This window comes from Syngnathus acus, chromosome 1, assembly GCF_901709675.1.
Source record: "Syngnathus acus chromosome 1, fSynAcu1.2, whole genome shotgun sequence".
Classification (NCBI taxonomy): domain Eukaryota; kingdom Metazoa; phylum Chordata; class Actinopteri; order Syngnathiformes; family Syngnathidae; genus Syngnathus; species Syngnathus acus.
In genome coordinates, this window is record NC_051087.1 from 3,272,233 (window position 1) to 3,285,998 (window position 13,766).

Genomic DNA, 13,766 nt, shown 5'->3' on the forward strand with positions numbered 1-13,766 from the left:
CTGTCTGTGTTTTTGCTGTTGGAATGTAAATAATTGCATAGTCTGTTTCTCTCTGTGTCATATGCGTGCGTGTGTGTACACAATCTTGTCCCAGCTTCTAAATCAGGGGTGGGCAACCTACGTGAGCCTTTTATCCCCAAAGACCATTAATTCCACAAATGCTCTTAATATATTGTGCTGAAGAAAAGGGGACGCAGGAGGTGTCGCATTATATTTTGTTTTATGGTCACGTGAGATTTCCCATTAAAAATCGATAGGAATAAGGTTCCTTAACTTTGTTCGAGAGTATTTAAAAGGGTTTATTGTCACATTCCAACGGGGTTTTTTGTTCAGAGAACCTCACTATCAGTGTTACATGGTGCCTTAGTGCAGCGTTTCCCAACCTTTATGGCACCAAGACATATTTTACATGTAAAAGAATGTCAGGCATAATTTTTTTTTAAATTGAAATCACAATTATGGCTGCTGTGATTAAATTAATGTAGTTGTCTGTGATATTTACATTTATATTTACATCAAAATGTGGGCTCTGTTAGTGTAATCAGTCACCCAACCACCAGGGGGGGGGGGGGGGGGCGAACACTCAGTCATGCTGAGAAGGACGTTCAGCAAACATTGGAGCTGAAAAGCAAGTTTTCACTTGCATAAGGAAAATTGTGATTAATAATCGTAATTATGGTATTATAAAATACAAAATATCAATATAAATCAAAATAATCGGGATTATCATTTTGGCCATAATCGTGCTGCTTTACTCGCGCCACACCACCAGTCAAAAAAAGTTACTTAAAATTGGTGTACGTATATGGTTCTTTAGTGCTAAATTGAAATGTCGTAAAATAATGTGGAAGTGTCATGGTAGTAATTCATTCTGCCTCTCAATACCTTGCGGGCCTAGATTGATGAACAAAGATACATAATTAGTAGTGACTGAAGAGTCATTTTCATACCAGCCAAGATTTCGCATGACACACCTCATGAGTTCTCACGACAACACCCATAGGTCACGGCACATTGGTTGGGAATCGCTGCCTTAGTGGGTTTAACTTTAGTGTGTGTGCGCGCGTGTACCAAAACAGCCTTCACGAGTTCAATTCCTCCCTACTTATTATAATTATATTATGAATTATTTAAACTTAATTTTAGAACCACTTGATTTGTGTTTCATCTCTGTGGTCTTTGCATTGTAATAAACTGAATTAAGAACACCTAAGTGTCTGATTTGGGATTTCTAATTTTTTTACAATGAATATATCGTAATTTTTTTTTAAATACTTATTGATATTGAAATTTTAAATTCAGAATCAAAAATACCTCAGTCCTGCAAGTCATAATTCCGGGAGTTATAACACGCGAGAAACCCTTTTAGTCCTTACCCTATCAGAGAAGCCTATTTTTCTGTCCACCAATGGGAGAGCCGCTCCACTGCAATACCGGAAAAATGTCTCCGGTCTGTGTTTACATTCAGAAAACAAACATGGCTTCATTGAAAGTGTTTATGCCTTAACGTTGACACTATGCTCCGGCTTTGGAGCATCTCGTTGCTGTCGGGAGTAAACTTCGCAACTCTGCTCGTCTTTTTTGTTGTTTATTTGTCCCTTCACTACTACCTGAAACGCCGCCGTCGCCTGGTTAATATTCCTCCGGGTCCGAAGCCGCTGCCGATCGTGGGCAATTTTGGCGTTTTTCTCATACCTTCGTTCATCTGGAAGAGACTCGGGAAGGCGTCGAAGCCGACTGCGACACCCGTGGAGGCGCTGACAAAGCAAGCGTCGGTCTACGGCGACGTGTTCAGCCTATTTGTGGGCACGCAGCTAATAGTGGTGCTAAACGGTTATGACGTCATCAAGGACGCTTTGCTCAACCATCCTGAAGTGTTCTCTGACAGGCCTGACATCCCTGCGGTCACCATCATGACAAAACGCAAAGGTGCGCTCTCAGTTACTCTAAACTTTGCTCGTTTCGTGAGTTTTTTTATACATTTATCGAGAATGTAATTGAAGCGGAATATAATGTAATAAACTAAGAAGTAACTTGCATCAGTTTTCCCCCCCCAAGGAATCGTCTTTGCGCCTTATGGACCGGTGTGGAGAAAGCACCGCAAGTTCTGCCACGCCGCTCTTCGAACCTTCGGTGTGGGGAAGCTTAGCTTGGAGCCGTGTATCCTCCAAGGCCTGGCGGCGGTCAAACGTGAGCTTCTACGACTACAGCAGGAAGCTGGCAAAGGCGGCATTGACTTGACACCGCTGGTCAGCAACGCCGTCTCCAACGTCATCTGCTCTTTAGCCCTGGGCGAACGCTTCCCCCAAGACGACCGCCAGTTCGGGACCCTGCTTGGCCTGATGATGCGCGGCCTGGAGCTGTGCGTCAACAGCCCCGCCGTCCTCATCAACATCTTCCCACCACTCTACCACTTGCCCTTCGGCGTCTTCGGGGAGCTCCGGCGGGTGGAGCGTGACATCACCGCCTTCCTGAAGAGGCTCATCGACAAGCACCGTGACACGCTGGACCCGGGGAACCCCAGAGATTTAGTGGACATGTACCTGGCGGAGATGGCGAGCCAGAGAGCCGCGGGCGTGGAGGACGGAAGCTTCAACGAGGACTACCTCTTCTACATCATTGCTGATCTCTTCATCGCGGGCACTGACACCACCACCAACTCTCTTCTGTGGATCTTACTCTACATGGTCGTGCATCCTCATGTCCAAGGTTAAACAAAAAAAAGTCCTGCTAAAGACAAAATGTAAAGAACTAGTTTGTGATTGGTGACCTTAATGAAGAAATGATCATATTTTTGCTTCTCCCATGGTTTCAGACAAGGTCCAGGCAGAGGTGGACGAGGTGCTGGGACGATGTAAAGTGCCTTCTCTGACTGACCGGGGACATTTGCCCTTCACCGAGGCCACCATCATGGAGGTCCAGAGGCTGACCTCCGTGGTTCCTCTGGGCATTCCTCACATGGCGTCTAAGACCACAGGTGACATCATACGACATATTTACCTCTGCCAAGCAAGTTGCAATCTGTTTTGTGTGTGCAACTTCTATTTTTTTTAGTGACCGCTTCTTTTCTACCTATTTTTATAATGAGATGACAATTTCATGTATTTAATTATATGGCTAAATTTAACTCCACACTTCATTTTTTACTTTTCCCTAACACGTTGGCAGACTTCCGGGGCTTCACGATCCCACAAGGAACAGTCCTCCTGCCCAACCTTTGGTCCGTCCATCGAGATCCCACCGTGTGGGAGCAGCCCGACAGCTTCAAGCCGGAGCGCTTCCTGGATGATGAGGGCAATGTTTTGAGAAAAGACTGCTTCATGCCTTTTGGGATCGGTACGTGACTCATCCGACGGGGCATATGCGCGTGTGAACTGATGTAAGGTTCCCACCTCTCGCTCCTGGGCATCAGGTCGCAGGGGGTGCATGGGCGAGCAGCTGGCCAAGATGGAGCTTTTCCTCATGGTCACAGGTCTACTGCAGGCCTTCACCTTCCGGCTGCCACTGGGAACGCCGCCACCGCTCATGCACGGACGTTACGGCCTGACTCTGGCACCGTGCCCCTTCAAAGTATGTGTCGGTCCTCGTGAGTGAAGTAAGCGGATTGGAAAAGCAAACAGTGCAATATATTGGATGTACAAAATCACTGGACACTTTATTAGGTACATTTTGTAGCGTTTCAGGGTCAGTACTGTAAAAGTAGAGTGTTAAAAATGCTGTTCAAATAAATGAAATGAGCCTGGTGATAGAATGTCTGGACTAAACATGTGAAATAAAAGCAGTCGAGAACAAAGCAATGATCAATGCTTTCCTGTTTTTGCAGTCTAAAATCCTCAAAAGAACGCAATTTTACTATACTTTAGATTGCACCCACCGCCAAATAATCTATACATATTTGTAATATGCGAAGAAAGTATGCATACTGTTAACATCCAATAGGATATGAGCATCATGAAAATTTTAGTATTTTCTGAGAAAAAAAACAAAATTCTAGATTCCTTGGTAGTGGAATTTTACAAATTTTCCGTGATATGGAAAAAAAACAAAAAAAACAACACACGATTTCCACAAAGTAAAAAAGTATTTTAGGAAAAGAATATGCTATGAAAAATAAACTAAATGTGTCTTAACTGTCACATTATAACAGTTTAGTGGTGAACCAATGCTTGGGGCTTCTCTCACATGGGACACAAAAATTGCAGTTCTTACCTTGATCGGCAGTAGCAAGTCACAGCAGCCTCAAGTCAAAACGTGGATTGGAAAGTAGAATTTTCTCAGCAGGTCGTGAGAATAAAAACATAGGGTGAATTTGACCGGGTAGTCTAGGCTGGTCCGGTGAGCGAAGGGGGCGTGGCCAGACGCACAACGTCACCCTGACGTTGTCTGTCTGTGTTGGCAACTGGAGCTCACCCATGGTCTGGGCGCTTCTGGCGCAAACAGGTGACGCAAGCTGAGAAATCTAACGCAGCAACGTCTTACCAGCCACGCTCCAACTTTAAAAAGCCTGCTGGGAGTTAAAAAGAAAACAATGAAAGTTAATGAAGTCAGGAAAGGTATTTTAAAAAGGAGGCATTTCTTACCTCTAGTGCCATCTACTGGCTCAAGTTGGACACAATCACTTTATCCCAAACGCCACTTTAAAAACTTTCAAATCAACTTTTCACGTCTGCGCAGAATATTCATAGACACTACAGTGACGTAGGGCAAAAAGATGATTTACAACAGCTTCAAAGTCCCAATATACGGAAGAAGATTAGGGCCTGTGAAGGTGAACAGGATTCTGATTTTTTCCCCTCAGAATTCTGACTTCACTTTAAAGTGAGAGTTGTGACTAAAGTCAGAATTGTGACTTTAAAGTCTAAATTCTCACTTTAAAGTCTAAGTTTTGACTTTAAAGTGACAATTCTGACTAGTCTGAAAGTCTAATGTGCCTGGACAATTTATCTGTTAGGCTCTAGTATTTAGAATAGAAAAAGAAAGCGGCTGAAGCAGCAGTTAGTAAAATGCAAAATTTTCAGTCACTCCCAAAAACCTTTGGGCTCGACTCCACACTTGAAATTGAATTTAGCTAATGAACCACACGTGCTTGAATTTTGAGGTACCACTTTCATTTTTCATTGCAAATATACATTTTGAGATGGTAGACTGCATAAAAAAAAATAAAATTGCTCAAATTGTGTTGCTGTCCTCCACTCAGAAGCTGACAAAAACTTGCTGAGGAGCTCACAAGCGTGACAAAAACAAAGGAAAAAAAGAAGAAAAAAAAAAACCCAGCGGCTTCCACACACACTTGGTTGCAGGCCGTAAAAGAGGAAATGAGGCCCCAGCCACGCACAAGTTATGACGACATCTTCCTTCTATAGGGCGAGCGTGCGTGTTTGTGTTTTAACTCCAACGCTTCGAAGGGGGCGTCATGTCCGAGTGTTTGCCGATGAGCGGCGCTCCGTTACTCTTCTCCATCAGCGGCATGTCGCGAGACTTGGAGTTCTACAGGAAGGGGTAATAGAGGGGAGGAAGAGGTGATAGCGTGGAGCAGGAAGGAGAGGACACCGGGTCAGGGGGGGGAAAAACAAAGAAAGCAAAGAAACAGAGGAAAACAAGTTAGTTAACCAAGACAAAGTAGGGAAAACGTGAAGATGGTCCCACTAAAAGACAACTTTTTTTTCAATGTTGATCTTCTGTATAAAATGCAACCAAAATGGGATGGGCACAGACAGTGTACTTACGGATATTCTACTTTTCTACCAATTTAACGTCCAAAGGCAGAAATGGACTTTTAACAAAGGCCTTTTCACGCTAGCTGCTGGTAAAATATGCAGTTTTAGGACCTGACTTCAGAGGTTAGTATGAGAGGAAGGACACCATCTGTGTACCACAAAGCTGGGACTGGATTTAGATGACAGTTACTGGCTTGCACGCAAAAGGCACAGGCCAATGTTTGACACAGCCATTATGCCGGATCTCAGTATACAAAGATACTTGTTAAGCGTCACATGTCTGGCATATGCTGCTGGTTTGTGTATTTATTATTTAAATGGATGGCAGAAAAAAAAAAAAAAGAGTATAAAACTGATGGGAAGGCAGATAATGAGGATAGACATTTTCATTCAAGCTGTATAAGTTGTTACATTTTGTTTTTTTAACTGTCATAGCAAAAGTCGTTCAGATTTTGAGCCCATTGAAACATCCCAAGAGTCCACCAATTGTACAAACAAGAAAAGTTCAGCTTAACAAAAGCACACAAAAACTCAAGGCAAAGCTATAATAAGACTTAGGACAAGCGCATCTTTTTTTCCCGGCCTTCCTGTGTGGAGTTAGCACGTTATTCCCGTGCCCACGTGGGTTTCCTCCGACTGCTCCAATCCCCTCCCATCGACCAAAAACAGGCACGGCAGGCCAATTGACTGCTCCGAATTGTCCGTAGGTGTGATAGTGAGGGCGGATGGTCGTTAATCTACACTCCTTGCCAGTTCAGGGTGCACAAACTGCCTGAAAACTGCTGGGAAAGGCTCCAGCGCGCCCACCGGCCATGCGAGGAAAAACGGCCGATTGGACAATGTAGCAACTTGTGCAGCCAACCAAACGTTTGTTTTGACCAATCACGGCAACAGAAATGAAAATTAGAAAAGAGTTAAAAACAACACCAATAACTTTTGCAGCTTAAAATGCACTACGCGCCTCTCTCTGCTCTTCTTCCAAAAGGAAACAGTGAGCAACTCCGTGAAGAGTGAATAACGAGGACCTTTTGGGTGGTTCGGGAACGGCGTGCAGTGAGCAAACAGTCATCGCGCGCACTAGTGGTTGTTTGGTTTAAGACTCGTGACTTCGGTTCCGTTGCTCTCAGATAGTACCTCGTGGTCCAGGGTGTTAAAGTTCACGGCATACGAGCTGGACTTGTCGCCGCTGCGCCCGCACAGGCAGCAGAGGATCTCCTTGAAGGTCCTCCGCATGTCTTTGTCCCTGAAGGAGTAGATGATGGGGTTGACCAGCGAGTTGCACTCGGCCAGCACCAGGCAGTACTTCTCGTAGCGTAGCACTTTGCACTCGTCACAGCCCAGGCCGTCCAGCAGCAGCACCACCAAGCCTGGAGTCCAGCAGATCACAAAGCAGCCTGTAGAGGGAGGCAGAGGAATATTTGAGCGGACTAATTATGCAAGACTTTAAATTCTAATAATGAAATATTACGTTACGTGTTGATTTCTACATCTTTTTTTTTTTTTTTTTTTTTTACAAAATTCACATCCTGGAATTTTGGGTCAACAAAGCAACAAAAACTCATCTTGGTGGAGATAACTGAAAGGAATAAAATATACAATAGTGCAAAGACAACAGATGAATGCGCTGAAGAATGTCCGAAGCAGGAGGTCCTTGAGGGAGAATGGGAATGTACCGTAAATTGATCTCACACACGCACGCACACACAGCCATGCACACAGGCGAGCAGACCCACACAGTTTAGTTTGCATAATCACAGTTCCTTATCATGACATTTGATTGGGAAGCGCACGAATCCTTTCAGCCAATTGATAACGCTGTCCACAGCGTAAAGTGTGTTGTGAGCAATTTGCATGAGGCCAAGGATTACTTGGCGTGTCACACACACACACACCAGGTGTAAACGTTGAAACGGTCGCGACCTGAGACACACAAACAACACACACACACAAACTGACACGTCATCCTGTCTTCCTAAGTCAAGTATGCATCTCCCTGTCGAGGCACGCCAGGGTATTGCCGGCCTCCCTTACATGCCAGAGGTGGCAGGCGCTCGCTGCTAAGCGACGGCAGAAAAGACGAAGGGGACTTGAAGCAACTAGAGGAATTTATTGTCATGTTGGAACGGCAAAACCAAGGCGGGGGGGGGGGGAGGCTCGGACACGGTGAAAGGAGCAGGGCGAGGAGGTACTTCAGGATTGTTCTCCGGAACGCAAGGAGAGTTGTGGAGTGAAGAAACGCGCGTCTGTGCCAGGAGAGTCTCGCGTACCAAGCGCAGGCATGTTATGTTTTGGAAAAAATCAATTTTTCTCTACAATATTGTAATTCAATGTGCAGCACTGATAAGGAGAAGAATGAAGATGAGCTGAGGCAAGACAGAATAGACGCAAGCTCCCAAATGTGCAAAGATGTGCCGCACTGTCGCCTCACCTAAGATCATGGAGACAGTCTTCATCAGGTTGAGCACCGTCTCTCGATGTCTCATCTGGGTGGTGTGCTGCGACATCTGCTTGCTCTTGTGCCTCACGTACAAGAAGATGCGAGTGTAGACAGCTACCATGATGGAGAAGGTGAGCAGGTTGAGGAGCGCCCAGAACACCAAGTAGCTGCGGCTGTAGAGCGGCGCCATGGTGGAACACTTGTCCAGATCACACAGGCAGTGCCATCCCATGGTGGGCACCAGGCCCATGACAATGGCCACCAGCCAGATGAAGATCATGATCACAAAGACCCGCCGGGTGCTCATCTTGCTGTGGAGCTGCATGTTGAAGATGGTCTGGTGACGCTCCACCGCCACGGCCAGGAGGTTGAGGACAGATGCAGTCAGGCTGGTGTCGATCAGGCCTTGACGCACAAACCACTGGTACTTGGACAACTTGATAGTCCATGGACCTGTGTGAAACATCAAATGGAGGTAGGAGACACCTGTGAAAGAAGGTAGATAGAAAAAAAGAATTAGCATTACTGGCCGAGAGCTCACTGGCAGAGCGCTAAAATATGCTTGGACCGCAAGGCTGAAAGAATCTGCGAGGGCAATATTTTCGAACCCCTGGTGATGCCAGGCCAGATGATTGATTGTTTTTGGGGTATTTTTCAATTATTTCCGGTAATTTTTTTTCATATTTCCACCTGGCCTCCGTGACGAAAATGTAGCGAATGAATTAATTTGGAAGAAATGTTTGGGCTTGTCAATTTTCTTTTTTGACCCATACAAATTAAAAAAAAAAAAAAAAAAAAAAAAATGGACCCAAACCCCCCCCCAAAGAGGAAAAAAAAAATCCTAGCACCGCCCATGCCTGCAGCAGGTAACATTCTGAACGACGCAGCACAAGCGTTGAACCAGAAGTTGGGAACATTTGGATATTTGACTTTAACTGTCCTCGTGGTCAATCAAAGAAATGAGTTGTCCATCACCGGTTCACCGTGTAACAGTCGACGTACCTGAGAAGAGGTCCGCGAAAGCCAGGTTCCCCAATAAATAATAGATGGGGAAATGGAAGCGTCTGTTTTTTAAAATGGCCCCAATGACCATCAGGTTGGACAAGATGACAATGAAACAAACAGCCATGCCCAGCGAGACGATCACATAGTCACGACGGCGCCAGTGGTCGCTTATGTTCTTGCCGCTTTTTTCGTAGAAAAATTTGACGCTGCGGTTCAAGTAGCATCCCGCTGTGTCGTCTGTTAGAATATCCATGGCAGCGAGAAGGTTGGCGGAGGAGAGAGGTGAGCTGTCGAGGCCTTTCAAATTGACATTGGGGTCAGACCGATGACACTAGGTCGCCTTTCAAACTGGCCCTCTCTCTGATGACCTGGAGGGCTGCATGCCGTCAGCTGCACGGATGACGATGCTCGTCTGTGGGACACACACACACACACACACGTGAACATGTGAACAAACAGACACACACAATTATAAGAGTTCCAAAGAATGGTTTTGCTTTATTGTAGTTATTTGGCATTTTGTGTGGAGGGGAATTCAAGATTTCTCTTGACAGAATCGCAGATGTTGTTCCCTTTGGGGTTTTATTTCAAAAACATTTCTACCGTTTAATGAATGACTTTTTGTCGCATTGTGTCCGCATGAGAACAGGCTTGTCTTTTCACGACCGGTACAAACTTTAAAGACAAACCTCCCTCTCCAGTTCTTTCGGGTCACCATCACGCCCTCACACTGACGCCATTTTGCCGTTTCTCCACAACACCTTGCAATCGCACAGCGCAGCTATGTAACACAATCTTAACCCAAACATTTTCTCACACACCTCAGTAGCCCACTGGCCAATTGAGGGTTCCGCAGAGGAAGATGCCAAATTAAAAAAAATACAAATGTAGAGCAGGAGGGGACGTTCAGGGCCACAAATGTGTTTAGTTTAGAAAGAATGTGAAGAAATCCTCAAATCTCAAAAGCCTTCCAACATGCTGGAGTTGGTCAAAACTCATTTGGTCAGAATCCTTGTCAAGAATCAATAGCTCACTTTTTGTTTACAAAACAGCACATCATATTTTACAACGTTTTTTTGTTACCCTTCACTTTTTTTGTGCTAGCTCAACACAGTCTGGATTCTTTTCTGTAAATCTTGGAATGAAAATCTGTAAAGCAAGGCAATATTTTCACAAGCATCTTGTCATGAGGCAAACATCCCACTGTCACTGTCAAACGTAGCCAGGTCGAGTTGAGTTCAGCAGAATCGTTTTTCAAAAGAAATAACATATTTCTGTACTGAAGTTCACCGGTTTATGGAAATGGTCAACTAAACCGTAAAGTAGCGCTTTGTAGCCATTGAACTGGCCGGCTATGGCGACTGCTGTTGTGCAGCAATTTGGCCTAATCTGCTGACACGAGAGCAAACATCTGAAGAGTGTTCCTCCAGTGTGAAACAATGCTGGCGTCCAAATTTATTGCACCACTTCTGTGGCCTGACACATGACTTAGTGTTTTTTGCAGGGAACGCGCGTCGACGGTAAACAGCAGTTTCGACGCTAACCAGTCATTAGCAGGGCAGCCACGCCCGAGTCGCCTCTTCCTCCCACCATTCTTAGAAGGGGGGATGTAAGTATTGCGCGAGTCAACAATTTCTTTTCAGCAGGAAATTTACACCCAATTGATTTTTTTTCTTTTCTTCATTCATCTTCTGGTTGGGTTTGTGCAGATAAAGTGGCATCTCTAACACAAGAGGCAGGAAGCTCCTACTTTGAGCAAGTAACATCTGTATTATTGGATCCTTTTAGCCATTGACTCACCCCGACACATGCAGCCACATGCCACGGGGAAGTCGGATGGACACCAATGCCGTGGGTTGAATGGGAGAACTTTTCAAGAAAGACAGATTTGAGGAAAGCAAATCTAACATGGGAAGTCCACAAAGCAAACATGCGGATCGGATGATTTCGCATCCCTCCATGGGTGTGATAACCAATTTGTGTGGCCTAGAACCTCAGATGAGTATCAATTTATGTATATACTTATTCCAATTCAATTGTGCAGAAAAAAAAAAGTTCCACAAGGATATTGTAAAACATTTTTTTGAGTTTTCAAAAAACTCCAAAACAACGGAATGAATATTCTTGGCAAAAACATGATGCAATAAAACAATTCAATTGCTATAGTTTGGAAGGATAGCAAATCTCATTGTCATATTCAGCAAATATGACAATGAGATTTGCATCTTAGTAATAGTCTTCTGCTATTCAGGGTCAAATCTACAAGCAGTTAAGCAGTACGTCTAGCTATATAATAATTAGCTTTGGTTTAAAATTAGTTATTGATGCTACAGCCGACGCTCAAAACAACAACCTGTGTCCTTATCAAGGCACATTGGAGTCTTGAAGAGAAAAGAAAAAAAAAAAAAGAAAAAAAAATCGATCTTAAAACGTTCCGCGTACAGAAGCACCTCTGACACGCACGACAAAATTAAAGTGCGCCTTACCATAAAAGGCAATAAAACCAGTTTCGCCCAAAAATGTTCATTTATAACACACGCAAAATAAAGAAATGAACGATAGTCACCTTTGTTGGCTCCTTTATGCTCAATCTTCGAGTAAATCCACAGAAGACGTCGAGCTAGCAAACAAAGTACCTGAAAGTACCTGCAGGGTCACCTCCCGCAAAGAAGAAGCTGCGACGACCCACAAAAATGTGACGGCAAATACGACACAAAATAACATTTGGTTCCAATTCAAGCGAGGTTCGATGTTGAATTGTTGCCAGAAACTCCGAAACGTCCTCGGGCCAACCTGTCTGCCTGCTTCCGGGAATTGTTTGCGCTCTCCTGTCGTTACCTGCACGCCGGGCCAGCGCTCACTGACTTTGGGTTGTAAGGGGCGGAAAGGGCGCGGCAGGATCCACCGCTGGCCGCTTCCCCCGCCTCCTTTGCCTCCTTCAAGAGGGGGATGTATCTTGGCCGGTGCTCTAGCTCCGCCTACAAAAGGCGCATCATTGGCTGAGCGCGATGCCGACCACCAATGATACGTTGACCTTGGATTGAGTGACAGTTGGTGGTTGGCGGGCTCTACTAAAGCGAATTATTGAAGTCGATGCAAAGTGAAAATATGTTATGAAAAACCTACTGAAAAATAGCTTTAGTAAAATAAATAAATAGGAAAAAAGCTTGAAATCTGAACAATCATGCTCCAGTGTACACTTTGAAATGCCCACTTCAAACCACATCTATTTTTTTTTTTTACAACCTACACAATTATGTTTAAGCCAATCACAATACACAGGGAGGTGAAAAAGTAGTTATATGAGACAGAAACCACACAATAGTTTCTAGTGTTTGTTTTAATATATATATATATAAAAAATAAAGTGTTCGTGTCAGGGCTAATACTGTCATGACAACAATGATGGTAAAAGAAGAGGAAATACCAGAATGACAACAGATGTGAAGTGAGTGAGAAGAAGCGGGGGGGGGGTTGTGGGTGTCAGTGGGGAAAATGCAGTTATGTTTCCTGTTTATAAAAAAGTGCCAAATATGACAGCCGCAATACGTGCCGTGTGTACGTGTGTGTAGAATGGTGCCGTTAAAGTATTTACACTCGTTTCTCTGGGCGGTCGCCACGGCAACAGGAGATGCAGAGTGGCTGCCTTCATGCCTTTTGATACCCAAGTGGTATCCTTCATTTGGCAGATGAGGCGCATCAATAGAAGTGGAAATTGAATTTAGAGAGCACTAAAAATGACATATTGGTTATTGCTGAAAAAAGAAGGGCTCCATTGTAAACTTTAATGCGCTATTGTTTCAACATGAGCTACATCAGTAGTTCCAAGTTGGAGTTGAAGTCATTCCACAGTCCTGTAGCTGGCAGCAATGAGCGATACAAACTAACTGATCTTTGTTCATTTTGTAATATAAGCAGACTTCTACCAAGCAAATATATGTAACCCTTAGGTTCGATTGACACTTGAAAGGATACCATGGATTAATTTGTGTGTTTAAAACTGCCACTCGAGTACTTTTGGAGATTGAGAAGCAGCAGGGGTCCGATGAAAGCCAAATGACTTGAGAGTGTGTGGCCATTTTATCATTGTTATTTTATGTGCTCTTAAGCAATGTGTGACTCATATGTTGTTTGCAAATGTGAGTTTGAGGATCACATGCGGAACTCCTTTAATGTCATCTGGAATAGATTTTAGGGAGGGTCTTGATTGACCTCATCATTGACTTAGATGCCGCCCCCCGAGCACTTCCTAATGGCATCGCCGGGAAGAGTGCAACGCTTGCGAGCAGATTGTGTGTAAACCCCCCGCATACTTTCCACTCTTTCAAGATGACATCACACACATCCTGAGACTCTTGAATGGATGCAGACCTCGTGTGGTTGATGGAGCAATGTTGATGAGCATTCCAATGCGAGAGCTGGATCAAAATAGGTTGCCATCACAAACACATTTTCACTTTTTGGATTGACACTGTCAGAGAGATGTTGATTGAACAGTACAGTGAGATACCTATTGAATTTATTCCTTGACCATGCTTGGAACTCAAAACACACTTTGCCCACCCCCCTCCCCTAAAAAAAATACTTGGGGTTAAAAAAAACTCTTG

The 13,766-nt window shown here is 44.4% G+C and overlaps 2 protein-coding genes and 2 long non-coding RNA genes across 6 annotated transcripts; 1 reads left to right on the top strand and 3 right to left on the bottom strand.

Annotated features, from left to right (window-relative positions):
• Nucleotides 1-1,235: 1,235 nt before the first annotated feature.
• On the bottom strand, nt 1,236-2,669 carry LOC119134657. The gene is made up of 3 exons (XR_005100385.1): nt 2,544-2,669; nt 2,035-2,471; nt 1,236-1,899 (listed from the first exon to the last, which is right to left on the bottom strand). It is a non-coding gene; the product is annotated as an uncharacterized LOC119134657 (long non-coding RNA).
• LOC119134354 (cytochrome P450 2U1) lies at nt 1,492-3,635 on the top strand. Of its 2 annotated transcripts, none has more exons than XM_037271002.1 (5): nt 1,492-1,929; nt 2,059-2,709; nt 2,816-2,977; nt 3,169-3,336; nt 3,413-3,635. In XM_037271002.1, the coding sequence occupies exons 1-5, from the start codon at nt 1,518-1,520 to the stop codon at nt 3,592-3,594; spliced, it is 1,575 nt and encodes a 524-aa protein (XP_037126897.1). In that variant the 5' UTR covers nt 1,492-1,517; the 3' UTR covers nt 3,595-3,635. The 2 variants fall into 2 exon arrangements, with proteins under 2 accessions (XP_037126897.1, XP_037126980.1); XM_037271085.1 differs by having other exon boundaries at nt 3,169-3,282; nt 3,387-3,612.
• Nucleotides 3,094-3,516, bottom strand: LOC119134668. The gene is made up of 2 exons (XR_005100387.1): nt 3,393-3,516; nt 3,094-3,281 (listed from the first exon to the last, which is right to left on the bottom strand). It is a non-coding gene; the product is annotated as an uncharacterized LOC119134668 (long non-coding RNA).
• A 1,451-nt stretch (nt 3,636-5,086) lies between the features above and the next one.
• On the bottom strand, nt 5,087-12,062 carry LOC119134533 (lysophosphatidic acid receptor 2-like). 2 transcript variants are annotated; one of them, XM_037271327.1, is made up of 5 exons: nt 11,726-12,062; nt 9,157-9,571; nt 8,146-8,640; nt 6,852-7,111; nt 5,087-5,487 (listed from the first exon to the last, which is right to left on the bottom strand). In XM_037271327.1, exons 2-5 carry the CDS (start codon nt 9,410-9,412, stop codon nt 5,386-5,388), a joined length of 1,113 nt encoding a protein of 370 aa, XP_037127222.1. In that variant the 5' UTR covers nt 9,413-9,571; nt 11,726-12,062; the 3' UTR covers nt 5,087-5,385. The 2 variants fall into 2 exon arrangements, 1 of the variants encoding a protein (XP_037127222.1); XR_005100373.1 differs by lacking the exon at nt 5,087-5,487 and adding an exon at nt 6,545-6,563 and having other exon boundaries at nt 6,594-7,111.
• Between the last annotated feature and the right edge of the window lie 1,704 nt (nt 12,063-13,766).

What these genes read in the sequence shown, in the direction of transcription:
- LOC119134354 (XM_037271002.1), top strand. Translation starts at nt 1,518, where the DNA reads ATGCTCCGGCTTTGGAGCATCTCGTTGCTGTCGGGAGTAAACTTCGCA. An exon ending in CATGGCGTCTAAGACCACAG is followed by an intron (nt 2,978 to 3,168) that starts GTGACATCATAC and finishes ACACGTTGGCAG; the next exon opens with ACTTCCGGGGCTTCACGATC. An exon ending in CTTCATGCCTTTTGGGATCG is followed by an intron (nt 3,337 to 3,412) that starts GTACGTGACTCA and finishes CCTGGGCATCAG; the next exon opens with GTCGCAGGGGGTGCATGGGC.
- LOC119134533 (XM_037271327.1), bottom strand. Translation starts at nt 9,412, where the DNA reads ATGGATATTCTAACAGACGACACAGCGGGATGCTACTTGAACCGCAGC. An exon ending in GACTGTCTCCATGATCTTAG is followed by an intron (nt 7,112 to 8,145) that starts GTGAGGCGACAG and finishes CTCCCTCTACAG; the next exon opens with GCTGCTTTGTGATCTGCTGG. An exon ending in TTAACACCCTGGACCACGAG is followed by an intron (nt 5,488 to 6,851) that starts GTACTATCTGAG and finishes CCCTTCCTGTAG; the next exon opens with AACTCCAAGTCTCGCGACAT.